General features: G+C 49.3%; 1 protein-coding gene across 4 annotated transcripts in view; it reads right to left on the bottom strand.

Moving 5' to 3' along the window:
• The window catches only part of CCDC69 (coiled-coil domain containing 69), a 44,545-nt gene extending 18,816 nt beyond the window's left edge, over positions 1-25,729 (bottom strand). For 3 of the 4 annotated variants that reach the window (XR_004624263.1, XR_004624264.1, XM_019801285.2), the window contains exons 1-5: positions 25,590-25,729; positions 18,133-18,350; positions 9,638-9,707; positions 7,068-7,174; positions 6,482-6,569 (exon numbers count right to left, since the gene is read on the bottom strand). Coding sequence is in view for 2 of the 4 variants with exons in the window: in XM_019801285.2 (XP_019656844.1) it covers positions 6,482-6,569; positions 7,068-7,174; positions 9,638-9,707; positions 18,133-18,189 (322 nt within the window). In the remaining 2 variants the exon portion in view is untranslated. The remainder of the gene's footprint in view (positions 1-6,481; positions 6,570-7,067; positions 7,175-9,637; positions 9,708-18,132; positions 18,351-25,589) is intronic. The other variant, XM_034656840.1, reaches the window with a different exon arrangement.
• Positions 25,730-25,994: the final 265 nt, after the last annotated feature.

Here is a 25,994-nt window from a genome sequence, read left to right as displayed (position 1 = left end):
CAAAATACAAACTATGTTCTCTGACCATAATGAAATCAAACTGGAAATCAGTCACAGAAAGAGAACTATAAATCTCCAAACACTTACACGTGTTCAATGAGCCAAAGAGGAAGTCTTTGGGAAACTAGAAAATATTTTGAACTGAACAAGAATGAAAATACAAAACATCAGTCTGTGGGAGGCAGATAATGCAGTGCTCAGGGGGACATTTATGACACTAAATGTTTCTGTTAGGAAAGGAGAAAGGTCTCAAATCAGTAATCTAAGCTCCCAGTGTAAGAAATAATAAAAAAGAAGAGTTAACTAAATATAAAGCAAGCAAGCAGAAGGAAATAAAAATAACAGAAATCAAAGAGATTGAAAATGGAAAAATCAGGAAAATCATAAGTGAAACCAAAAGTTAGAAAGGATTTGGAAAGCATTAATAAGGTTGAAAAACCTTAAGCAAGACTAACAAAGCAAAAAGAGAATGCACAAACTACCAATATCAAGAATTTAAGAGGGAATATCACCACAGACACGGAAGATATTTAAAACAATAGTAAGAGATTACTACGAGCAACTCTATGCATATAAACTCTGCAACTTAGATAAAATGTACCAATTCCTGAAAAACCACAGACTACTAAAACTCACCCAAGTAAAACACATAACCTGGGCATTCCTATAACTACTAAAGAATTTGAATTTGTACTTAAATACTTTCTGGACAAGAAATGTTTGAGAACAGATGGTTTCATTCACAAATTCTACTGAACATTTTAAAAAATGACACAATACCAGTTCTATATAATCTCTTCCAGAAATGGAAGAGGAAGGGACAGTTCTCACCTCATTCCATGAGGCAAGCTATACCTTGAAACTAAAACGAGTCAGACGGTACAGAACAGCCCTCGTGAACGCAGACACAAACATCTTCAGTAAAATATTAGCACATCAAGTTCAGCGATACATAAAAAAAATAATATAACGTGATCGAGTAGGGTTTATACCAGGAATAGAAGGCTAGTTCAAAATTCGAAACTCAAATCCATGTAATCCACAATATTAACAGTCCCCAGAAGAAAAATCACACAATTATATGGATCATAGATGTAAACGTAAAACTTAAAACCATACAGATTTTGGAAGACAACACAGAAGATCTTTGTTACCTGGGGTTCAGCATCGAATTTTTAAGATATGACACCAAAAGTATAATGAATAAAAGAAACAATAAATCGGAATTTATCAAAATTAAAAGCTTTGCTTTATAATATACACTGTTAAGAGAATGAGAAAAAAAAGAAGAAACCCTATCGCCTAGGAGAAGATATTTGCAAATACAAAGGACTTGTATCCAAAATATATAAAGATCTCTCGAAACTCAACAGTAGGAACAAGCAAGCTAGTTAACAGCTAAGAGGTTTGAATGGACGTTTGACCAGGTGATATACAGACAGCAAGTAAGCACAAGAAACGGCCAACATCATGAGTCATTACTGAAATGCAGATCAAACCCATGATGAGATTTCCACACACACCAATCAGAACAGCTAAAATTAAATAAAAAAAATTGGCAAGTGTTTAGTGAGAAGGAACAGTGGAACTCGTATTTCACTCATGGGAATGCAAAATGATGGCCCCTAAGGAAACCAGTTTCCCATTTCTCATAAAGCCAAACATACCCCTGCATTATTTACCCAAGAGAAATGGAAATTTATGAACACACAGAAATCCATACGTGAATGTTCAGAAGAGGCTTTATTCATATTTGCCTCAAACTGGAAACAACCCAAATGTCGTACAAGTAGATGAGTAAATAATGGAATACAACTCAGCAATGAAAAAAACCTGAACTATTAATATACACAACTTGGAGGAATCTCAAAGACATCATGATGAGGGGTGCCTGGGGGGCTCGGTCAGTTAAGCATCTGACTTCGGTTCCGGTCATGATCTCAGGGTCCTGCGATGGAGCCCCAGGTCTGGTTCCCTGCTCAGCAGGGAGCCTGTTTCTCCCTCTGCCCCTCCCCCTGTTCTCTCTCTTTTGCTCTCTCTTTCTCCCCCCTCGTAAACAAGTAAATAAATAAATAAAATCTTTTAAAAAATGCCATGATGAGTGAAAGAGGCCACTACCAAAAATCAGGTATTATTTTGTTTATAAAACAGCCTTGAAAAGACAAAACTAAAGTGATGGGGAACAAATCAGTGGGTGCCAGGAACTGGATTAGGGTGGAGGCAAGTACAGAAGGATATAGCCTGAGGGGAGCCTGGGTGCTTCAGTCGCTTAAGCATCTGGCTCTTGTTTTCCGCTGGGGTCATGACCTTGGGCTTGTGGGATCGAGCCGGTCAGGCTTCTTGCTCAGTGCAGAATCTACTTGGGATTCTCTCTCTTCCTCTCCCTCTGTCCCTTCTCCTGCTTGTGTGCTTTCTTTCTCTTTCTAATGAAATAAAATAAAATCTTAAAAAAAAAGAAGGAAACCTGAGAGAATTTGGGGGGAGTGGAACTGTTTTGTATCAGATTAGGGTGATGATTATGTGAATGTACACCTGTGTTAGGATTTATGGAACTATACACCAAAAAAGTCAACTTTACTATATGATCATTTAAAAAATAAAAACAAAAAGAGAAAATAAAAGACAGCAAAGGGTCATCAAAGGTGAAAAAACAACACTAGCTTCTCCCAGTTATCTATGTACCATCCCCCAGACACATAACATCTTATATTTTCCTTCCCACTATGCTTTTATTCATTCATTTAACACACACTTATGTACCACCTAATATAAGCCAAGTGATTTAGAAATAAGTAAGAAGGAATTCTGAGTGATGGGAAGAACTCAAGATAGGCAGTCCCTTCTCCTCTGGGGTTTTTACAACAGAAAAATTTTCTTATCGATATAGTTATAATCCTAAAAATAGTATCAAAACAATGCATGGAGGGGCGCCTGGGTGGCGCAGTCGTTAAGCGTCTGCCTTCGGCTCAGGGCATGATCCCAGCATTCTGGGATCGAGCCCTACATCAGGCTCCTCCACTAGGAGCCTGCTTCTTCCTCTCCCACTCCCCCGCTTGTGCTCCCTCTCTCGCTGTCTCTGTCAAATAAATAAATAAAATCTTAAAAAAAAAAAAAAACAATGCATGGAGAACAGAGCTGTTTTCCTAATGACAAGTGGAAGGTAGATTTTAGAGATATGGAAAGTGACCTGAGAGTCAAGGTAGATTCTAAAATTGTAGAAAGTGAGCTGAGGTTGAGTGACAGGCTCAACATTGCACAGCACGCTAGAATTAAAACACAGCTCTTCAAATTCCCAGGGCGAGGGCTTCAAATCCATTCCAGAACATTTTGTGCTAATGTTGCAATATGTTTCAAGAATCTTAAAATTGTTCAGACCTCTGTTCTAGTTATTCCATTTCTGGGAATCTAAGGACATATCGTGAAATGTGGGCACATCTTTATGCAAAAGACGTTTAGTGCGGTGTTATTTACAGCAGTTAAAATCTGGAAGTCTAGACTCACAGGATATAAGGAAAACCATGTATGCAATAGTCTAACCTAACATTTACAAGCAGCATAATTATTTGGAAACATGTTGGAAACAATGTTAAATGAAAAGAACAGGATCTAAATTTTTACATATAAAATAATCCTAACTGGGAGCGCCTGGGTGGCTCAGTGAGTTAAGGGTCTGACTCTTGGTTTCAGCTCAGGGCATGATCTCAGGGTCATGAGATTGAGCCCTGAGTTGGGCTCCGCAAGGAGTCTCCTTGAGATTCTTTCCCCTTCCCTCTCCCTCCTTCCTGCTCCTCCCCCTGCTTGTGCTGTCTCTCTCAAACCTATCTATCTATCTATCTATCTATCTATCTATCTATCTATCTATCCTTTTTTTAATTTTTTATTTATTTTTTTAAAAGATTTTATTTATTTATTTGACAGAGAGAGACAGCCAGCGAGAGAGCGAACACAGCAGGGGGAGTGGGAGAGGAAGAAGCAGGCTCCCAGCGGAGGAGCCTGATGTGGGGCTTGATCCCAGAACCCCGGGATCATGCCCTGAGCCCAAGGCAGACGCTTAACGACTGTGCCACCCAGGCGCCCCACTATCTATCTATCTTTAAAAAAGTAATCCTACCTGTATTTTTAAAAGATAGTTCTCAGAAAAGATCATGCAAATACCAATGATTAAAGGAAACACTGGTATAACATTTTCTAGGTCTGTTTCAATAACATAAAAAATCTACATAATCTTCTCCAAAGAAGATATACAAATGGACAAAAAGCACATGAAAAGATGCTCAGCACAATTACGCATTAGGGAAATGCAAATCAAAACCACCATGAGATACCCCTCCAACTTCACAGGATGGCAACAATGGCAACAACAACAACGGAAAATGAGAAGTGTTGGCGGGGATGTGGTGCGATTGGAACCCTTGGGCGTCGCTGCTGGGGATGCAGAGAGGCGCAGCTGCTGTGGCAGACCGTTCGGCCGTTTGATCCCCACAGTGCTACTGCTGGGTGTGCACGCGGGGGAACCGGAAGTGGGCGGACGAGCAGGTGCTCGTAGAGCGGCACTGTTCGTGGTCGCCATAGGGTGGAGGCAGCCCAGGTGTTCATCAACTAACGAATGGGTAACAAAGTGTGGTGTGTCCCTGCCAGTGATAATGGAATAGGGTTCAGCCATAAAAAGGAATGGAGCAGCTTTTAAAATGGGAGAGAAAAACAGCAACAGTGCAAATGTACAGTGCAGCAAGGATGCGCCCTGCAAACCTCATGCTGGGTGAAGAAGCCAGACGTGGGGTCACAAATGGCATGATTCCATTACTGAGTGTCCGCAATGGACAGAACCATGACCCGAGAGTGGGCTGGTGGCTGCCAGGGGCTAGGAGGTTGGGGAGGGGCAGGGAGTGACTGCATGGTGGGGATGGGACTTCCTCTCGGGGTGATGAGCGTGTACTGGAACGGGATGGGGTGACGGGTGCAGGACACCCTGAATGTATGAAATGTCACTAATGGTAATGGTTTTACATGTATTTTAAAAGAAAAAAAATACATAAACCTTGTCACACCAACTCTACTGAAGGTTATTCTAAAGATAAAATCATGAATGTGTCCAAGATTTTACAAAACAGGGTTCACTGTGTAAGTATCATTGCTATTATAAACAATGGCAGAAGTTTGAAATCACCTACATGCCTAACCAATGGGGCTCAGTTAGATGAACAAGGGCTGACATTGGAATGCTGTGTAATTACTAAAACTTACGTTACAGAAGTTTAATGACAAGATGTTAATAGAATTCAGAGTGAGAACAATTTATCTCCTCCCCCCAAAGTCTGTGTGTTTATGTGTATAGATGAATATCCCAGGTAGACACAGACACACACACACACACACACACACACACACACACAGAATGAAAGGGATCTATATCAAAGGGGTAACAGCGACTAGTTCTGGGTGGAATTACACAATTTTAATTTTCTCAATAAGAAAATAATAAGTACTAATAATTGCTTGCTAAGTATCTTGTGAAATATTAGGCACCGTTCTAAATTTTATGTATCTGTACATCAAATCATTTAATTCTCATAAAGACCCAATAAATGAAGTCAACCCAATTCTTCAAGGTTACACAGCCAGTAAGAGGAAGAGGTGAAGCTGGGATCCAAACCCAGGAACTGTGGCTGCAGAGCCTGAGGTCCTAACAATGATGCTATAAGATCATTTTGTCTAACCCATAGATTCTAATTTTTTGTGATGGTCACCATATCAAAGGGAAAAAAATTATTTGAAAAAAATAACCTAACTATAAGTTGTAAAAGCTTTCATTGTTTTTGTTCTTGTTTTAAGCTTTTGTTTATTTGATAGAGAGAGAGAGAGAGAGAGAGCACAAGCAGGGGAAGAGGCAGAGGGAGAAGCAGGCTCCTGGTTGAGCAGGGAGCTGGGTACGGGGCTTGATCCCAGGACCCTGGGGTCATGACCTGAGCTGAAGGCAGCCGCTTAACCGACTGAGCCACCCAGGTGCCCAGAAAGCTGTCATTGTTGTAGGGAAGGAATATGGATCTTTAAAAATTCTATTTGTCTAGATTTTTCAAATTTCCTTTAAGGAATATGAATTGCTTTTAAGTGGAAAGGGGAAAAAACCCTCTCAACTAAGGTTAGACAAAGCATGGTGTCAGTTTTAAAGTCATGTCCAAAAGGACAAGTCCGAGGACCCCAAGACTCCCGCCCTAAAGCAGCCAACTATTTGTGGATCAGAGGCAGGAGGGAGCAGCCAGAGGCAGGGGGAGGGGCCAGTGGTAGGAGGGAGGGGCCAGAGGCAGGGGGAGGGGCCAGTGGTAGGAGGGAGGGGCCAGAGGCAGGGGGAAGGGCCAGTGGTAGGAGGGAGGGGCCAGAGGCAGGAAGTGGGGGCCAGTGGGAGTCCCCCTGTGAACTCCAGAGGGGAGGACAAAAGGAGGACGCTTCCACACCCTTGCTAGTGAAGCATCTCCATCCTTACCTTGCAGGGTCTCCTCATGCTCTCCCTTCAGGACTCTTCGCTGTTCATCCAGTTTCTCTCGAAGCTCTAGCTCCCTCTCCTTCTCCACCTGGGGGCGGGAGGTGGCCAGCAGTATGATATCGGACAGCGTCAGTGCAGCTCAGCCTCACTCACACACCAACGCCTGGAGCCTTGCAGAGGTTCGTGATCAGAATCCCACCCCATCGCCTGAGTGACGGGACGACCTGAGCTCAGTGTGGGCACAAGTCACAGCAGGTGTGGCTGACTCTGCCTTCTTTAGATCTTAGAAGGGGGCTCCCAGAGACTTGTCTAGGTGGAAGGGCTGTAGAAGTCTTCAAATCCTGATGCCCGCTCCAGGCAGGAAGTCTTTCTACTGTGTTAGTGTTTTCTGATCTTTCACTGCATACAATGAATATAATGAATTACATGCAAGCAGTTACAAATATTCATTCAAAAGATGAAGGACTTCCTTCTTGGTAAAGGAGTAAGAGAAACAACACCAAAATCGAAAGGTGGTCCTCATTCTGGCATTGAGCAAGGTTAGCTGAGCAGGAAAAGAGAAGGGCTGTGTGTCCCCTGGACTTACCTGTTCTGCCCATTTCTTCCTGTCCTCTTCGTGTTGCTGGAGAACTCTGGTTATCTCCTTCTGGCACTGCTCAGCTTCCTCAGATGCACAGAGCTGGACAGCTGTGGCTACAGGCGAGGAAGCAAAAAATTCACACAGAGCAGAGGGGAGGCCAGGGCCTGGCGAAGAGGATGTGGGAGGCCAGGGTCAAGGGGTGAGAAGTCCAGTCTCCACCTCAAGAATGGTTTCAGTCGGGAGATCAACCTCCGGCAGCACCCCTCACATTGCTCCGGCTTTGGAGACACTCTTTAGACCACTTAGGAGCCAGTGTCATTCTGCCCCCTACGATCTACAGCAGAGCTGGTAGCTCACAGGACGGACTCAGCCCATACAGGTGGTGCTATTTGCCCTAATAGTTAAAGTAAAAAAAAGGGGGGGCGCCTGGGTGGCTCAGTCAGTTAAGCATCTGCCTTCAGCTCAGGTCATGATCCCAGAGTCCTGGGATCAAGTCCCGCATCGGGCTCCTTGCTCAGCAGGGAGTCTGCTTCTCCTTCCCCCCCAGCCCTGCTCATGCTTTCTCTCCCTCTCTCAAATAAACAAATAAAATCTTTAAAAAAAAAAAAGTAAAAAAAAAAGTTGCTGAGATTTAATAACTGGGCGAGTTTTACTTCATATACAGATTAACAAGTTTTCTTGACGAAGCCACAGAACTGGCAGTGTGTACCTTCGGGCCAGCCAGGAGCTGAAGCCGACGCACAGCTGTCTCCCACTTCCTCCAGGACGTGGCTCTGCCATTTGCCACCTGCTTTACCTGCTGGGGCCTGTGTCTGACTGTGTGACCCCTGACCTTTAGCATCCCCCCCCCAGCTGGAGGCAGAGGGGCTGCTGTGAGTGGGAAGGAGACACACACAGGAGTCTAGCCCCTGCTTAGGGAAACCCCAAAACAGGCCCTGCCCATGCCACTCTGAGTCCAACAGGCTCTGGGTGGGACCTAAGGCATGACCTGCCCTCTCCGTGCCTCAGTTACCCAGTATGGGAAATCGGGATAATAATAATAATACCCAGATCACAGGGCTATGGAGATGACTCAATCAGGAAACGAGGGTGACAGAAATAATACCAGCAAGGTAAGGAGGACTGAGAGCTGACAGTGCCCGGGAACATGCCAGCCCTGTTCCAGGTGCCTCACGGGGAATGCACAGTCCTCACAACAACCCAGTGTGATGGGTACTATGTTTATCCCCACTTCACAGATGAGGAAACTGAGGGACAGCGAAGTTACGCAACGGGCCCAGGATCACAAGTCGGGGGAAGGGCTATGAACTTGCACAGTCTGATCCCGTGGCGAGCCCTCCTAACTGCCCCCTTACTCTGCCTGCTGACGCACATGAAGCCGTAAGCGCCATGCCAGGCACTTAGAGACAGCTCCATGAATATGCTCTCCCGTTGACTGAACGCTCTCTGGAGAGTCATCACTGCTCCTGACGAGCACTAGAGGGGCTGGCGTTGCTGGTGTAGTTGGCATTATTATTGCTGGTATTATTATTACAGAGCGCTACGGACAGGCTTGGCAAAGGGCATGAGGAGAAAGGCGAGGAGTGGGGCTGCTAGCCAGGACGCCTGCCCTGGGCTGCCTGTCAGGACGGGGGCTGGGGGGAGTGAGTCAGTGCCCTGGGTCCTGGGGGACGGCAGTGGTCCAGTTCAGAGAACCCCAGACTCTCACAAACCACTTGGCTCAAGGTCCCACACGATGGTCCACAAGACCAGTACCCGGACTAGCCCAGACCAGGGAGAAGCTTATAGAAAAGATACATCAACTACCAACACCGGGTCTTCAGCCCCGTTCCCAGAGATTGTTGCATGGTAGGGTCCCAGAACGTGTATCTTTGAAGTTCCCCCAGGTAATTCCATGCACAGGCAGATTACAGGACCTCTGAATTCTGGTCCAATTGCTTATCTGGTACCTAAACGTCGTCTACAATGGCCCTGCCAGTCTCCAGTCTGTAACTGAACACTTTCAGAGATGGAGAGTTCATTTCATTACTAGGTAGCTCTGATGGTTTTAAACCAACAATCACACAAAAAATCCTTTGAGATTGAACTGAATTCTGCCTGCCTGGTTCTGCCACCTTGAGGCCCTTGTACTGACCTCTGGATCACACTGAACAAGGCTTATCTTTCTTCTCTATGGGGGCACTTCAGACACTTGGAGAGAACTGTTGTGTTTTATTGCAACATCTTCTTTCCAGGGAGAATATCCTCTGCTCCTTTAACTGTTCCTTACAGGACTTGGTTTCCAGATTCCTCACCAGCCTGATCTGTCTCTACTGTACTTCCTCCAATTTTTCTGGATTCCCCTGAAAATGTACTTTCCAGAAATAAACTCAGCACTCCAGGCATGGCATCAGTAGCCAGGGACAGTCAAGTACAGGTCAGGAGAATCACCTCCCTGATTTTAGATATGATACGCCTATTAATGAAACCTACCTAAGGTCTCATGAGATAATTAAATAGCTATATCAGCTTTGTTGATTATAAAGTAGGAAACATCCTGGATGGTGGGGAGGGCATTTATAGGGCTGGCTACTCACCTGTGTCCCCATTGAGGGGACCTAGTTCCTGTGGCTCTGGTCTGGGTGGCTGATCTGGTTTTTGGTGCCTCTGGAAGAAATGAGACAACAATGAGGTAAAGGTAGAGGGTAGGAGGTCAATGTGAGGATGGGTGCTGTAGTAGGAACCTTCCAAAGCCCAGACACGACTGATGTCCAGTTATGCCAGACCTGGCCCTGGATCCAGTTACTTAGGCTGCCTCCCTCACTAGCCAAAGGCAGCACTCCCTCTGTGGGGAAGGGGTTCCCAGAGCAGAGTTTCTCATCATCTCCAGGGAAACCCTCAGTGGGGAGTTTGATGCTGGTTGACCTCTCCTTAGATTCTTGTGGTTTGTGCCACCATCCATGCGGCCCTCCCTGCCCACCTTTCCTTCTTCCAGCTCTTGGCCAGACCTTTCGCTATTACCCTCTCCCCGGTTATAGCTGAAACTTCCCAACCGCTAGTTCAGAGACAATTACCCTTTCCTCTCAGGTACCCTATGGTCACCACAACTTCCTTCCAAGTTCCCTGTACTCAGGGCAAAACATCAGAAGTCCGAGCCCTGGGGGGGGCGCCTGGGTGGCTCAGTTGGTTAAGCATTTGACTCTTGGTTTCGGCTGGGGTCATGATCTCAGGGTTCGTGTTGGACTCCATGCTCAGTGCAGAGTCCGCTTGACCCTCTTCCTCCCCCTCTGCTCTTCCGCCTGCTTGCGCTCTCCATCTCTCTCAAACAAATAAATAAATTCTAGAAGAAGGGGGAGGCGGAGGAGGAGGAGGAGGAGAAGAAGAAGTCGTCATCATCAAGCCATGGTTTTACCAGGCTTATTCTTTGTTAGAGGGGGTGTTTCACCAGTGATAAGGAGGCAGTGGTACTTACCTTGACAGACAGGGTAAGACACCGTACTCAGGATGTACTGGGCACTATGAAGTCTTATCTACACTACTTAGCTAATCTTCAGAACGATCCTGGGAAATCTGAATATCCCGAATTACAGAAGAGGAGGCTGAGGCTGAGTGAGGTCAGGACTCAATCAAGGTAGATTAGTGAATAATTGGCAGAGTCAAGGATTTGAGCCATACTTGGCCAGTGTCGGTTGAATCTGATCAAAGGAGGGAACAGAAGCCAAAGGGCTGAATCCCGAAGCAGTGTCAGCAGCTCCCAGATTTTCAAGTTTCGTAAATAATATTTTCTAATAGGAGAGTTGATATGGGTTGACAAGCAAGGATGCTGAAAAAATTATTTTCAGACTAACACTATCATTTCATAAAATAGATGACATTATAACCTTCCAAAATATAGTAAGGAAAGCTCAAGACACTTTTTCCAGGAAAGGGGGACTGACATCCTTACTCAATGTTTTACACACACTTACACCTTTAATTTTCTCATTTCACCCCAGATAGGTGGAAAGTCAGCCAAGGCCTGGCAGTAGCCACTGGACCAGAATCTGGGGTAGAAAAAATAAATTAAGCCATTCTGTTACTTTTTAAGATGTAACTAGACTTATTGTGGTGATCATTTCACAATATGTGCAAACATCGAATCATTGCTGTATACCTGAAACTAATACAATGTTTATATGTCAACTAGCCCTTTAAAAAAAAAAGATGCTCTTAAAAAAATGGAAAAAAAATTTAGATCCCATTTTAAGAAACGCTTAAGAGGTGTGTCTGGACGGCTCAGTCAGTTAAGCATCTGAGTCTTTTTTTTTTTTTTAAGATTTTATTTATTCATTTGACAGAGAGAGAGACAGCCAGTGAGAGAGGGAACACAAGCAGGAGGAGTGGGAGAGAAAGAAGCAGGCTCCCAGCGGAAGAGCCTGATGTGGGGCTCGATCCCAGAACTCCAGGATCACGCCCTGAGCCGAAGGCAGATGCTCAATGACTGAGCCACCCAGGTGCCCCAGCATCTGAGTCTTGATTTCAGCTCAGGTCATGATCTCAGGGTAGTGAGATGGAGCCTGCATCCGGCTCCACGCTGGGTGTGGAGTCTGCTTAAGATCCTCTCTCTCCCTCTGCCCCTCCTCCCTCTCACCCTCTCTAAAAAAAAAAAAAAAAAAAAAAAAAAGAAAAGAAAAGAAAAAAGAGAGAGATACTTAAATAATGTCAGCCTATGGAAAGGCTATAAAAATGTTCAATTAACTGTACTTTTTACTATGGTCACAGATTTTAAAAGTAAATTATGGCATCAAATTATTAACAATTTCCTGAACTCAGGAATGATTGAAATGCTGCTAGAAAGCATACTTCTGGCTGGGGAAGAAAGGTAGGTCAAGGGAGGGCTTCTACAACCTTCTGCTCCTGCCCCATAGACAGAGCCTGGGGCAGCATGAGCCCCCGGCAAACTGAACAAGACATGGCACCTCTCCCCGGCCCTCAGTGGCTGGGCATGCCTGACAACTGAGTTCTTCCACCCTGCAAAGACTCGGCTCTCCCTGCCCAGGGGAGAGGGGAGGCCTGGCCCAGGCACAAGCAGGGAAGCTGTCAAAGCAAGAATCTGGGGAAGTGACAGGAGCCAGCCTCTCTACCCCTCTGTAGGAAGGAGGGAGATCAATGGTTGTCTCATCCCCATTGCCACCACTGGTTATGCTAATCTGGGGATGTTTTTGTGGGACTGAGAATTCCTGAATTCCAGCCCCGGCTCTGCTACAAACCTGGACAAATCCCTTCCCTCCTCTGGGCTCCTGCTCCCTCCTTTGCTAAGAGTAGAGTCAAGAAGGTCTTAGTGGGTTCCCGTGGTGTTCCAACCCTGAGCCTCTGACCTCGGCTCCTCTCAGTAGCACTCACAGGCAAGGTAATTACAGCGAGGAAACCCAGGGAGGTAAGACACGGTCACACTGTGCCTCGATGGCAAACTCAACATTAGAACCAGGTCTCAGCACATTAGAGACTGGAGCAGTGTGGCTTAGGAACGCCAGGATTCTAGGGGCACCTGGCTGGCTCAGTCAGTTAAGTGTCCAGCTCTTGGTTTCAGCTCAGGTCATGATCTCAGGGTTGTGGGATCAAGCCCCTCGTCAGGCTCTGGGCTCAGCATGGAGTCTGCTTTGCTCCCTCTGCCCCTCCACCCTGCCAATCTCTATCTCTAAAATAAATAAATAAATAAATGAACAAACAAACAAATAAATAAAATCTTAAAAAAAAAAAAAAAACAAAACACCAAAACAGAACTCTGGGATTCTAGAATTACCCAGACCTGGATTCAAATCTTAAAGCTTATGCTGTGTGACTGCGTGGCCTCTCCAAGCCTTGGTTTCCTCATGAGATTGTTTAAGGATTAGATGGGATAATGCACCTATAATGTCAGCATATTCTGAGAGCTCAAACATTGCCTGAGTTTATTACTTTCTGCTTGAAAAGCAGGGCAAGAACAAGGACCCGCAGTGCTGTGGTAGCTCTCCCTCAGACCGGCCCGGCGTAAGATCATAAAGCTCGTGAAAAACTGTCTTCTGCCAAACAACCAGCACAGAAAGCTGAAAAACTCTCCTCCACTAACAGCTTCCGACCACAGGCAGGACGGGAGCCTGCACTCGAGTCCCCAGGATGCTGGTAGCATCCTGACAAAACCACTCCCAGGATTGCGGCCTCCAGTGACAATCAAGACTTATCACCGGGGCGCCTGGGTGTCTCAGTCGGTTAAGCGTCTGCCTTCGGCTCAGGTCATGATCCCAGGATCCTGGGCTTGAGCCCCGCAATGGGGGGGAGGGTCCCTGCTCAGCAGGGGACGTCTGCTTCTCCCTCTCCCTATGCTGCTCCCCCTGCTTGTGCTCTCTCACTCTGTCAAATAAATAAATAAATAAACTTAAAAAAAAAAACAGACTCATCGCTGTCTGTGCTCAGGCAAGCATCCTCCTCTTCCTCTGTTTCCTTAATAAATATTTGTAACCCTCTTCCTCCAATTATAGTAGCAGTAATAATAGATCTATTTATTCATTATTGGAACGCTACACATACTCCCCGTGTTTTACTTCTTCAAATACACTATGAGCATTTACTACGTGCATTAAATACTCTGTAGATATATTAATTTTAATGACTCAAATATTACATCCCTGTGAATGCAGTCAGTCATTTAATAATCTGCATGAATACTTCGATTATTTCCATTTCTTAATTTCCAAATTACGCTTTCACTAATCACTTACTGATTTATACGATTTTTTTACGCACCCGAAGCTACTGGCTCTACCCTCCAGAAAGAGTCTACTGACGAACGTACCCACTACGGGCACACGAGAAGGCCAGCTTCGCGGCAACCTTGCCAACGTGGAATAGTATCACTTTTTAAAAAACAATTGGCAGATTGGCTAGGCCCAACCCAATCCTGGCCCCAACAGGTGCATCCCCGTGTTCGAGACCATCCCCAGGCGCTCGTCCCCGTGTTCGAGACCATCCCCAGGCGCTCCGCAGATCCTCCAGCTTCCAGGATGAGCTCACGTCATGTTTCCCCTCCGTCTCCCCCCAGCGCTGAGTTGGTCCCTGGCAGCTCTGTGCCCCAGTGCCTGTTCGGACACCCATGTGAGTACCTAGCTGGTTACTTGGGTTTCTCCAGCTAGGCCAAGGGGCTCCTTGAGGACGGGGACCATGTTTGAAGCCTGCTTTGGATTTGTCCTAGCATCTGTTATGATGCCCACAGCACTATTTCTAGGAAGGTGGTCTCTGGGTCTCCTGTATTAGAACCACCTGGAATGCTTGCTTAACACAGCCCCCAGGCCCAGCTCTAGACCCACAGAATCCGAGGGTGGTAGGTGTGCCTGGAAGCCCCAGTCTGCCAATCCCTGCAGGTGCTTCTGATGCTTGCAAAAGCCTGAGGACACGCAGCCCAGAGCTGAGTAGGAACTGACAAGCAACTGCTACGTGGAAAATCCCCAGGTTGGAGCTGTCGCAGCCCCCTCCTCAGAGGCCACGGAGCAGAGCTTATGCTGCAAGGGCAGAGGACGGGAGCTGAGAGGGAGACACAAGAATTTCCCCTTCCAAAAGCAGAGTGGGGCCCCAGGGCTGAGGTGGGGCATCCGGATTGAGCTCTGGAAGAGGGATAGCAGGGTCAACAGAAACTGGGAGAAGAGAGTGAGGGGGGCAGCTGGCAGTGCCGGATGGAGGGAGAACCCAGGACTGGGGGAGACACCAGGAGACCCAGATTCCAGCTTTCCTATGAGACTTGAGGCAAGTCCCTTGCCTGCACTGGACCTTAGTTTCTCAATCTGCCACACGTCAGGATTGGGACAGGTGTTCTGTTCAGTTCTTCTGAACTCCAGGACAGCCGTTCCACCACGGAGGCTGGAAAGTGGGCCCTTGTGTCTTGGTAGCACACACAGTTCTGGGGCCCAGCTCCTTGCTGTCAAGTAGACCGGAGCCCCACTTTGGGTTCAACCTGAAGCAAGCCTGGTCTGCAGCAGGATGTGGCTTCCAAATACAGGCACAGAGTCCGGGTTTGGTGGGAGGACAGTGGCCAGAGCTGTGGACACTGTCCGCAGGGAGGACAGAAGCCCGATGAGCTCACATCGGGTCCAGTGAGAACCCCTAGAATGTGCTTGCATTTTGAAGGGTAAATTGGCAAACTAAAAGGCACCAAAAGGAGCTGACGCGAAGTGGAAGGAGACCCCAAACCAAATTATAGGAGGTACTGTTAACAACAGTTGGTCAGCCTCAAGAACAGGCAAGAAAACCTGTCCACTGCCTTCAAACCTCTGCGGGACTGTCATGAAGTAGCTGCTAGTGTGGGGCCCACAGCCTTCGAGGGCAGGCTTGTGGCTAAAGACTAGAAGTTTTAAGAAGTTTCAGTTCAACATGAAGAAGAATTTCAGAACTGTCCCAGAGATAAGCTTCCTTACTAGAGGTGGGGGCTTGGTGGTGGTAGTGAGTTCTCTGTCACTGGTAGCATGCAAGAAAAGGCAAACTTCATTCTGCAGGAGGGATCACAGAGGACCTTCAACTCCCACAGTCTATAATTCTATAAAGTATCCTTGATGTTGAGCAAGTTAAGCCCTCTGGTAAGCCTAAAGTGCAGGAGGTCTGTGAAAGCTACCAGCATGAACACGGTCTTGGAGGGCTCTGTTGAGTACTCCCCAGGTTGAAGGTAAATTTCTTTCTTCCCCCTTTTTTTTTTTAAGGTTATTTATTTATTTATTTGACAGAGAGAGAGAGACAGTCAGAGGGAGAGGGAACACAAGCAGAGGGAGTGGGAGAGGAAGAAACAGGCTCCCAGTGGAGCAGGGAGCCTGATGCGGGGCTCGATCCCAGAACCCTGGGATCATGCCCTGGGCTGAAGGCCGATGCTTAACAACTGAGCCACCCAGGCGCCCCATGGGGTGAATTTCTGTAGTCCTGTACTAAAGCCTTTGGGGCAGACTCCTCTATTTCCCTCAAATTGTGAGCCGTATCAGGCAAGGGCGAGTAAGGCAGAAGCAGCCCAGATGGAAGGTGCTCAGCTCTTCCTTACGCTGGGGCTCCCGCTAGGATCGGAGCCAAGAGCAGCCCTGAGGATGGCTCAGCCTTTCCTGACCACACTTGGTCTCACCTTGCTGTAGGGACCATCACTCCATGCCTTCCACGGGCCTTTGGGCTTTGTGTATTTCTTTTTTTTTTTTTTTTTTTTTAAGATCTTATTATTTATTCGACAGAGATAGAGACAGCCAGCGAGAGAGGGAACACAAGCAGGGGGAGAGGGAGAGGAAGAAGCAGGCTCATAGCAGAGGAGCCTGATGTGGCTCGATCCCATAACGCTGGGATCACGCCCTGAGCCGAAGGCAGACGCTTAACCGCTGTGCCACCCAGGCGCCCCTGGGCTTTGTGTATTTCTGATCGAGTGGTATCATTTGTGTCCTCATTATTCCTGCTTCACTTTGAGAATTTAGTAATCAAAGGACCTTAAGAGTCACCTAGCTCCTGAGCACCTGAGTGGCTCAGTTGTTTAAGCATCTGTCTTTGGCTCAGGTCATGATCCCAGGGTCCTAGGATCGAGCCCCATGTGGGGCTCCCTGCTCCGTGGGGAGACTGCTTCTCCCTCTGCCCCTCCTCCTATTCATTCTCTGAATCTCTCTCTCAAATAATAAATAAATACAATCTTAGAAAAAAAAAAGTTACCTAGTTCCTTTCCTGTTCCCTGGCTTCCCTTGGCCACAGAGTTCTATCATACCCGTTCTGGCTCAGGAATGCTTCTTGGGACCCAGCAGGCAGGGTTAGAAGGGCCCCTGGAGACAGTTTATTCCAATCCCCACCTCCTATTTCCAGATGGAGAAACTGAGGCCCAGAGGTGGAATGGACAACACTTGTCAGAGGCCAGAGGGCAGGGGAGCAGAGCCCTAATGAGAATCCAGATTCAAGGTGGCGCCTGGAGGCCCGTTTCCTTTCCTTTCTGCATACACCAGATTGATCCCAGTAGCCGAAGTGTAGGGGACACTGATTCTGGGCCTCCCGGGACTCAGGTCACACCCCTCGGCAGTATCAGAGCTGTCTTTCCAGTGTCTGGACTCCGCACGGGTGGGGCCCCATACTAGTAGTTTCAGAATCTTAACAACCACGGGCAGAGCCTATTGGCTGACGGTAGAGGCAGGAAGGAGGTGGGGGTGGAGGCCCAAAGGGCCCCTCCAGAAGGGGGAGGAAAGGCAGGGCCTAAATGTTCAGGGCTGTTGAGAAATCGGAGCGTTCACACCCAAATCACAGAGGGTCCAAAGGAAGAGTGCTGTGACACCGGGCTCCACTGGCCTAGCTCTACGATGGACGGACAGAAGGATTCTGGCCACGTAATGCCTGAATTTGATTGCATTTTCACCATGCCAAGGACCCTGAAGATTCAGCTCATCTCATTCATATTACGGAGTGCGGCGTCGGCATCGCCCACTGCCTTCCGGGGAAAGATCCGCGTGGCTATGAGATCAGTGTGGCCTCACGGTGGGAGGGCCAGCCGGCACCACTGGGCTGTGCTGGGGGGCGTGGGCCCTTCTCAGAACACCGGTGATGCCCCCCCCACCCAGCGCCACAGTCAGGGGCGGATGTGGCCTCTAGGGTTGCTATCTGATCGACTGAGGAATGACATCTCAGAGGACAGAACCACTTCCCTCTTCAGCACCCACCGAGCCGGGCCGTGGCAGACCGTGGGGGAGGCCCTGAGCACGGGGCCTGGCCTCGCGCACAGACAGAGAGGCTGAGGCCTAGAGAAAGGCTTTCCAGTGCGCAATATTCCTTGCCTCTCCCCAGAACCCACGTTTTCCTGTCCCCTTCCAGCTTCCCAGCGTGTCTGCAGTTCTGGTCAACTTCGAGGGCCTGGAGCTGGCAAAAGCACTCAGCACCACCTCGGCATTTGGGTCAGCCCGAGACCCTGAAGCAGTGGGACAGAAAATGAGGTCGGTGGCTGGGGCAGAGGAAGAGACATGCTGAGGGCACAGATAATATGCCAGACACCCACCAGTCTCCCCACCCCAATGGCAAACTCCCCAGTGGGGGTCTAGAGTCAAAATCCCGGCTTGCCACTTGCTGTGTGACCTTGGGATAGTACCCGAACCTCTCTGGGCTTCTGTTTCCTCTTCTCTATGGCCTGGAGTTGGGCAATGCCATACATCAGAGTCCTTCTAGTGTTGAAATGCTTCGATGTAGAAGGGGCAGAGTGAGGTCATCCGGCCACCTCATCCTGTGTCAATCCTGTCATGCTCACTTGCGCCGGGCAGAGCAGGGTGGGCGATCTGACACACTCAGCTGTCAACCCCTGCGTGAAGAGGGCTTCTCCAGAGGAGAAGAAAAGACACGCCCTTGCTCAGGAGGGCCCAGGTAGGTGTCCTGAGCCCTTCATACCACCCTCTGTTCTCCAGCGGCCCCTAAGGGGAGGCAGTAGTTGCTTGGAACAGAGGGTGACTGAGAGTCAGCAACTACCCCCCCAGGTTATAGGCAGTGTGCCCCACCACCCCACAGTCGCACCGTTAGCAGAGAGACACCTGTTAGTGAGGACAGCGGCACCTCCCCAGGGGGCTCAGGGCAGAGTCGTTTATAATAGCGAGACACTGGAAACTAGTCTCAGGTCTGACTGGGGCCTGGCTCGATACACTAAGGTACATAATAACATGCAAGGTCACTCATCGTCTAAAAAATGAAGTACATTTTACATGCAAAGTTGGAAAGGCATGTGGTAGGAGGCCAATATGCAAAATTAACTATTTTTCTTGGTACATAAATGCACACAAACGAACAGAGAAAAGTACCTAGAAAAGCACAGACTGATGGCACTTGTCACTTCTAGAGAAAGGACTGAGATTGTTGCAGCCAAGGAGGGAGAGCTTTAGTGTTACCTGAATTCTTAGAATTTCTTCAACAGTGATGTATTCAAGTTTTACTTGTGTGCAAAGAAATTAACAACAACAAGAATAAATACCTCTCTTGAAATCTAAAAGCAGCCAAGGCAGTCATTCTACAGATGGGGACATCAAGGCCCAGAGAGAGACCCTCAGACCCCCAACAAGTTAATGGAAGAGGCAGGAGTCAGACCATGGTTGACTCCCAGGGTGGTGCTTTCTTCCACGGATGCCAAGGCTGGTGGCCAAAAGCCTCTGGGCCTTGTCCACGCACCTCCTTGCTTGCCATGCTCCCTACTGTCCTGGGGAGCCATGGGTCCAAACGAGAGGCCCTGGGTTCTTGCTGCCCACCTTGACTGATGGTGGAGGATGAGAGCGGGGGTGGGAGTCATTAACCTGAAGACCTAGAAGTTTCCCAGGGCTGCTGTAACAAATTACCATAGAGTTGGAGCCCCAAAACAGAAATGTATTCTCTCACAATTCTGGAGGCTAGAAGTCCAAAATCAAGGTGTTGGGAGAGATGGTTTGTTCTGGAGGTTCTGAGGGAGAATCTGTTCAATCCCTCTCTCCTAGCTTCTGGCAGGTGCCACAATCCTTGGTGTTTTTTGGCTCATGTGTCTGCAGTCCACCGATCTCTGCTTTTGTTATCACATGGCCTTCTCCCTGTCGAAACTGTCCTGTTCTTATAAGGACAACAGTCATTGGATTAAGGCCCACCCTAATCCAGTAGGACCTCATCTTAACTGGATTCCATCTCCAAAAAACCTATTTCAAATAAGGTCACATTCATAGGTTCTGGCTGTATGTGAGTTTGGGGGGGGTGCATGCACTATTCACCCCAGTACAGATCCCTTTCCTCATCTAATGTCAGGGCTTCATCCTTAAGGAGTGAGCAGCGGGTAGGGTTGTGTGGAGCCGTGGAGAAATGGCAAGCAGGTCTTCAAGTTCCCTCGTATCCTCAGTGAGAGAAGAATTCCACCACTGGGGAGAGGGCGAAGTGGAAGTAGGTCTGGTTGTACATCACTTATCTGGGGGAAAGCATGTACACAGGATGGATGTTTTATGTATTGTAAGGTGTTTGGCCTAGATGTTCTGGAAGATTCAGGTTGAAAATAAAGTGACAAGATAAACGATTTTTAGGGATTAAAATTCACCTGGCAAGAGAAGCAGGATGACTTGTCTTCAGGTGACGGACAGATTTAGATCTATACGTGCTAAAGATGGATGGATTTTTTTTTTCTTGCTCCTAGTCTCTGCCCACGGCAGACTCACAGGCGCTCCTCATCCCCCACCTATGGGTCCTGCTCTCCCTGGTCATCCAGCAGGGCTCACAGCGCTCTGAGGGTGGAGGACACTGAGGGGACAAAGATGGGAATGCAAGTGCCCTAGAGATGTTGGAGCCAGAACTTGGGCCAGCGCCCCCACCCCCAGGACTGTCACCAACTTGACTTACATAGCAGCCTGCTTCTGGGCAACTCATTTGAAGTTCTATCTTTTCTGCCCTCTTTACAACAAAAAAGACGTGAAGCGTGGGCCCCAAATGCAACGCCCAATGGAGGCAAAGATGGAAGTCTTCAGGTGGCTGGGGGCATATCCTGCCCTTGAGGGATCTACACTAACGGCCTGGGAGCTGGACTACAAAGGAAAAGAACAGAACTAAAACCACATACATGTGCAGAAAATGTGTTGCCAAAGATTGTGTCTCTAAGGCAAGGGTTATTAGAAAGTTTTCTAATGGTCTTAGGTCACTGGGTACAGATGCCCCTTTATAAAATAGAAATCTGGCTTTCAACCTCACAAGATTGGCTTTAGCTGTGATGATTTTATGGGCTGGGCAAAAATCACCAGAGGCTGCATACACACCCATGTCTCCACAGTGCTTGGGGCAGAGGGCTCAGTGCCCAGAAAGCCAGCTTCCTCTCAGGTTCCGCAACCATCCCACCCTCGGCAAACCAGGCTAAAAGGTCAGAAGCCCGGACTTTCCTATATCCCACTCCCCCCAACACAACTTTCTAGCCCCACCCCACCCCACCAACCTTCAAAACCCAGCCAAGAGGCCAGCTGTCTCCAGAGGCTTTCCCTCAGCCCCTCCGCTCCTCTCTGAGCTCAAAGCCACCCCTCCTGCACCCATTAGGCTGAAAACACGAGGATGCTCATGAAAAATGAGGGTAGGAGTGGGGAATGCAAACAACCAAGCGTCCAAATTGGTTACATAAGCCATGGAGCATGCACAGAATATTAGGTGGCCATTAAAAATTGTGTTTCCATGAACTATGGAAGAGGAATGCCCCTAGCAAAATATTAACTAGAACATAACCACTTTAAAATATAGTCCCAATCACGTAAAAATAGTCACCCTCATGTATGTTATATATGTAGGAAAAATAGGACACTGAAATGTGCACAGAGGCTATGTCTTAATGGTGATTTTTAAACTTCTTTATATTTTTCCAGGGCGCCTGGGTGGTGCAGTCGTTAAGCGTCTGCCTTCGGCTCAGGGTGTGATCCCGGAGTTCTGGGATCGAGCCCCACATCAGGCTCCTCTGCTAGGAGCCTGCTTCTTCCTCTCACACTCCCCCTGCTGTGTCCCCTCTCTCACTGGCTGTCTGTCAAATAAATAAATAAAATCTTTAAAAAAAAATAAACTTCTTTATATTTTTCCAAGTTCTGAAATTTTGCCTCAAACATTATAATAATCAGAATTAGATTTCTTAAGTGGAATCCTAATATTTACTAGTCCTAGGGTCACATCCCCTCTTCTATTCTTGCCAAAATGTCACCTGACCTCTGCTTGAACTCTTCCAGAGACGGGGAACTTGCTACCTTTCTTCCTCATGAGAAGTAGAATCTGGCTTCCTTTAGCTTCCCCTCACAGGCCACAATTTTGCCTTCTGGAACAACAGAGAACAAGGCTGCTTCCCACGTCCCCTTGGCAACACTTCAGAAGTTTGGAGGCAATGGCCAGGCCCCAGGCTTCATGTCCCTAACCCCAACAGCCTTCAGAGGACATTAGTGTTCCCCTGTCTCCCGCATCACTGTTTGCTTTCCTTGGGTACAACCCAGGCAGTGATGTCTGGGAAGTATAATTACGTCTCCCTGGCATTACCCACATTACATCTTATCGAGGGCAGGCACTTGCCAGTGTATCGGGGCAATGCTGCATGACTTCTTTCAACTAATCTTTAAAACAGCCCTATGACCCAGGAGCTAATCTCACACCTATCTCACAGATGAGGAAACTGAAGCATGGAGAAGCCAAGTCCTTTCCACAGTCACTTAACGGAAGTGCGATCAAGCCAGGACTGAAGTGGCACCGAGCCCTCTGTGCCCCGTGAGTAAATGAATGCAGGACTCCAGCTCCAAGGCCCACACCTGCAGTGTCCATGGCTTGTTTCGGAATTCTGCACGCCTATGCCGGGCTCTTCCGGGTCATTCACTTCTGCATCCCTCCGTCTCTCTCCCCTGGCCTGCTACCTGGAAGTGCTCATGCAGGGCTCCCCGAAAGACGGACCCATTGAGAACTCGTCGCCTGAGGCCAGCTGTGGGAGCAGTGCTGTGTGGGTTCTGACTCTCTGCTCAGGGCTATGGTGTCGTGGCCAGAGCCAAAGTCCTGGGGACTGGGGAGTTCGGACGTCATACCAGGCGCACACACAGGGGGCTGACCGTGAGGCACTAGTTGCCCCTCCCCACCCCTGCCCAGGGGAGCCTAGTAAGCTACGGGAGATGGAAGGCCCCTCTGGACTCTCATGTCACTCCTGCAGGCAAATTCATGGCAAGTTTGTTTCCTTGGCCCCTCCCCTATCTGTCCATCCTCCTCCCAGGTCCTCCTGGGAACATGAGCACATCACCCATGGTCTCAGTCAAGACGGGGTTAGGACGGACCAGACAGTGCAGATGGCTTCCTGAGCTGACCCAGCTGCCAGGGACCCCACTCAAGCACCCCTCAGGATTTCAACTCATCCCAATAAGGCGGTGACTGAACCTCAGGTTGGGTCTCTTTGCTAAGGCCACCAGGCACAGTAGACTACAGAACTCAGCAAACCCTCTAATCCTTGAACTTGGAAGGACTGAGAGGTCCTACTGGTCAAGCCTCTGTCCGTAGCCAGGGCAGTCCCTGCTGAAAACTCCGGGCTCATTCCTTGCTGCCTGCCACCTCCCCTTTCCACAACGAGCCCCCAAATCCCGTACTTTCTCTGACTCAGCCTCCCCTCAGGCTCTTCTCTCTGCCTTGACTGTAACTCCCCCCAGACCTTCAACATTCAGTCAAGACATCCCCACAGTCCCCCCTCCCCCATCCAAGGAGTCTTCCTGTATCTCTTGAGGCTGGGTGAGGTACTGCTGTCGCACCCCACCCCGGGCTCACCCCTAGCCTGGCTGTTTGGCCCTCATTTGCTCACTCAAATAGTTCTGCAGCACCTGGTCTCTAGGAGGCGATGAGCACCAGACGGGGGTGCAGAAAACCAGGCTACATTGAACAGCTTTGTCATCAACTGGCTTTATGACTTTGGACACGTCACTCCTCCCTGAACCTCCGTGTCCTCACCTGTGGAGTGGCGAAGATTCAGCAGCCCAGCCTAGCTTCCAGGGCTTTTGTAAGGCCCGTGGGATGTGAAAGCTCTCTGTACACGGCCACTCAGGGTGAGTCACTGTTGCCATGACCTAACCCTTCCGTGGTGTGAGCTCATTTCTGTACATCCCATCCTTACAGCCCTGTGTCCCCTGGGGGACTGACAGCTGGTGGGGTTGGCCTTGGGAGCTTAGGCCTTCCGGGGTTTGGCACCTGGATGAGAAACTGGGCAGAAGCACAGCCTGGAGGGATGGAAACAGGCGTGAACTTTAAATGAACTGGCTTATAAATCCTGCCACACGGGGCAGGGGCCTGGCATTGCTGGGGCAGGGAAGACATGCCAGACTGCCCTGAGGCAACAGACTGAAGGCTTTAATGCCAAAGGGCTTTGGAATCAATAAGAAGCCACTAGAAGCACAGAGTAGAGGTAGAGACAAGAGCGCTGGACTAGGGGGCTGGATAGCTGGGTTCCACTCTAAGTTACTTTGTGACCTCAGTCAAGACACTTCCCATCTCCAGGCCTTACCCTCTGATTTGTGCATCAGCCCACGTGGTACCCGGGGCCCTTTCCCACTGGGAGAGTCTGTGTGGGCTTTACTGGCCTTTCACAGCTTGGGGGGGGGTCGTCCAGTTCAGGCTGTGCCAAGAACAGACAGGGACAGCTGGTAAGGCTCGTGGAAGGGCAAGGAGGCAGGGGAACCCATGCTCACTGTGGAACGGTCAGGCCCGGAATTCACTCTTGGCCCACTTTGCAGAAAGAGACGTTGACACAGGGACAGAGAACACAGACTCTCAGACCCTTAGAAATCATCACTGGCTCCATTCTGGGTCTCAAGCCAGGCTCAGCTTTCTCTGCCCACCATCCCTATCAGCCAGCCCCCTGCTCCCACTGCTGCAGGCAAGCCTCAGTTTCCCTATTGGAGTAAGGGAAGACAGAAGGGTTTCCTAGTCAGAGCTTGGTGAGGTTTTTGGAACTAGGAATAAAGGAGGAGCAAGAGGCATTGTACTTGGGGTGAAAACGCTCCCTGAACTGGCACAGGGTGGGGAAAGCTTGCCTTGGCCCCAGTAAAGCAAGAGAGAGAGAGAGGGAAAGAGTTAGAGAGAGAGATTCAAGTTTTATGAAAAATAACTACATTTGGTTGCAGTGTGGCACCTCTCAGGGTCTCTAGAGGACTGCTCATCAAGTTGACGGGACCACCTACTCCCACCTGGCTGAAAAGCAGGGAGTAGTAGGAAGAAGGGTTAGAACTGGAGGGTCCTCCCTTCCCCCTCTGCGCCTCGGGTGTCCCCCGAGGAAGCTGTCCTTTGGCTCAAGCTCTGACCTTCTGTGCTGGTCAGAACCCAAGGGGCACCTGGTCCCACTGTCAGAAACCCGAGTAGAGTCCCCTGGGCCCTAACCCAGCTCCGAGGCCCCTCGGGGGAGGGACAGGAAGGAAAGGAGGGGCAGCGGCAGGCGGCAGAACTCCTCCCTCTTTGGCCCCTCCCAGCTACCCCCAGGACAGCCCACAGGCACCGGCTCTGGGGCCTGAAGAGGCTCGAGACCCGACGGTCGCAAACTTTAGAGCCTGTTGTAATCACCTGGACATCTCGTTAAAAGGCAGGTTTTATTTTAGCATGTCCGGGGCAGAGCCTGAGATTCTGCATTTCAAACAGGTCCCGGGTGGTGCCGCTGCCGTAAATCCGTGGACCACTCCGCGAGTAGCCACCTCCGAGATTGTGTGCCTCAGAGCGGTGGGAAAAGCGGAAGGCCCAGAGAGGTCAAGTCACTCATCCGTGGCCACACAGCGAGCAGCCCCAGACGGAAGGAAAAGGGCACCTGCCATAGCACTAGACATTTCCCCGTTCAGGCAGCCGGAATGAGCTGCGCTCCCCGGGCCCCGGGGCCGTGTCGGTAAACTCGGCTGACCCGCACCGCTCAGCCCGGGGCCGGGGCTAAGAGCGCCGCCCGGCCGAGCTTTCCCCGCCTCCCTCCGCGCCGGCCTCTCGCCGTCCTCCGCCCGGCACCCCGGGACGACCGGAGGGGGCCCGCGGCGCCCAGAGTCCCTGCGGCGAAGAGGTTCCGCACCCTCCTCCCCTCCCGACGCAAACTTCGCCGCCCGAGCCCTTTACCTTTTTGGGGGCTTTGCAGCAGCTCAGCCGGCTGTGTCCGCAGCCCATCCTCCTCCGGGGACTCCCGGACGCCGCCTCCCAACTCCGGGGACGCCCCCAGAGGACCCAGCCGTCCCGGCCCCGCTGAACGCTGCCCGCCCGCCGGCCGGGGCTGCCGGCGAGACCCTGAAACTGAACCTGGAAGCGCAGACTTGAGCCGGAGCTGGGGCGGCCGCGCGCCGTAAATACCCGAAGAGCAGGGCCTCCGCGAAGCCCGCAGGGTTCGCGGTGCCGCCGCCTGAGGCAGGTGACCAGAATCTCTGTAAATGATAACAACCTTGGGCCGGGGCAGAAGAGATCCCTAGAAACAATGGCTGCTTTTCCAGGCCCTTGGCAGAGGAAAGGCCAGGAAAAAAAATTAAAAGT

This window comes from Ailuropoda melanoleuca, chromosome 3, assembly GCF_002007445.2.
Source record: "Ailuropoda melanoleuca isolate Jingjing chromosome 3, ASM200744v2, whole genome shotgun sequence".
NCBI lineage: Eukaryota > Metazoa > Chordata > Mammalia > Carnivora > Ursidae > Ailuropoda > Ailuropoda melanoleuca.
Note: the sequence above shows the minus strand (reverse complement) of the source record. Positions and strands in the feature narration are given on the sequence as shown.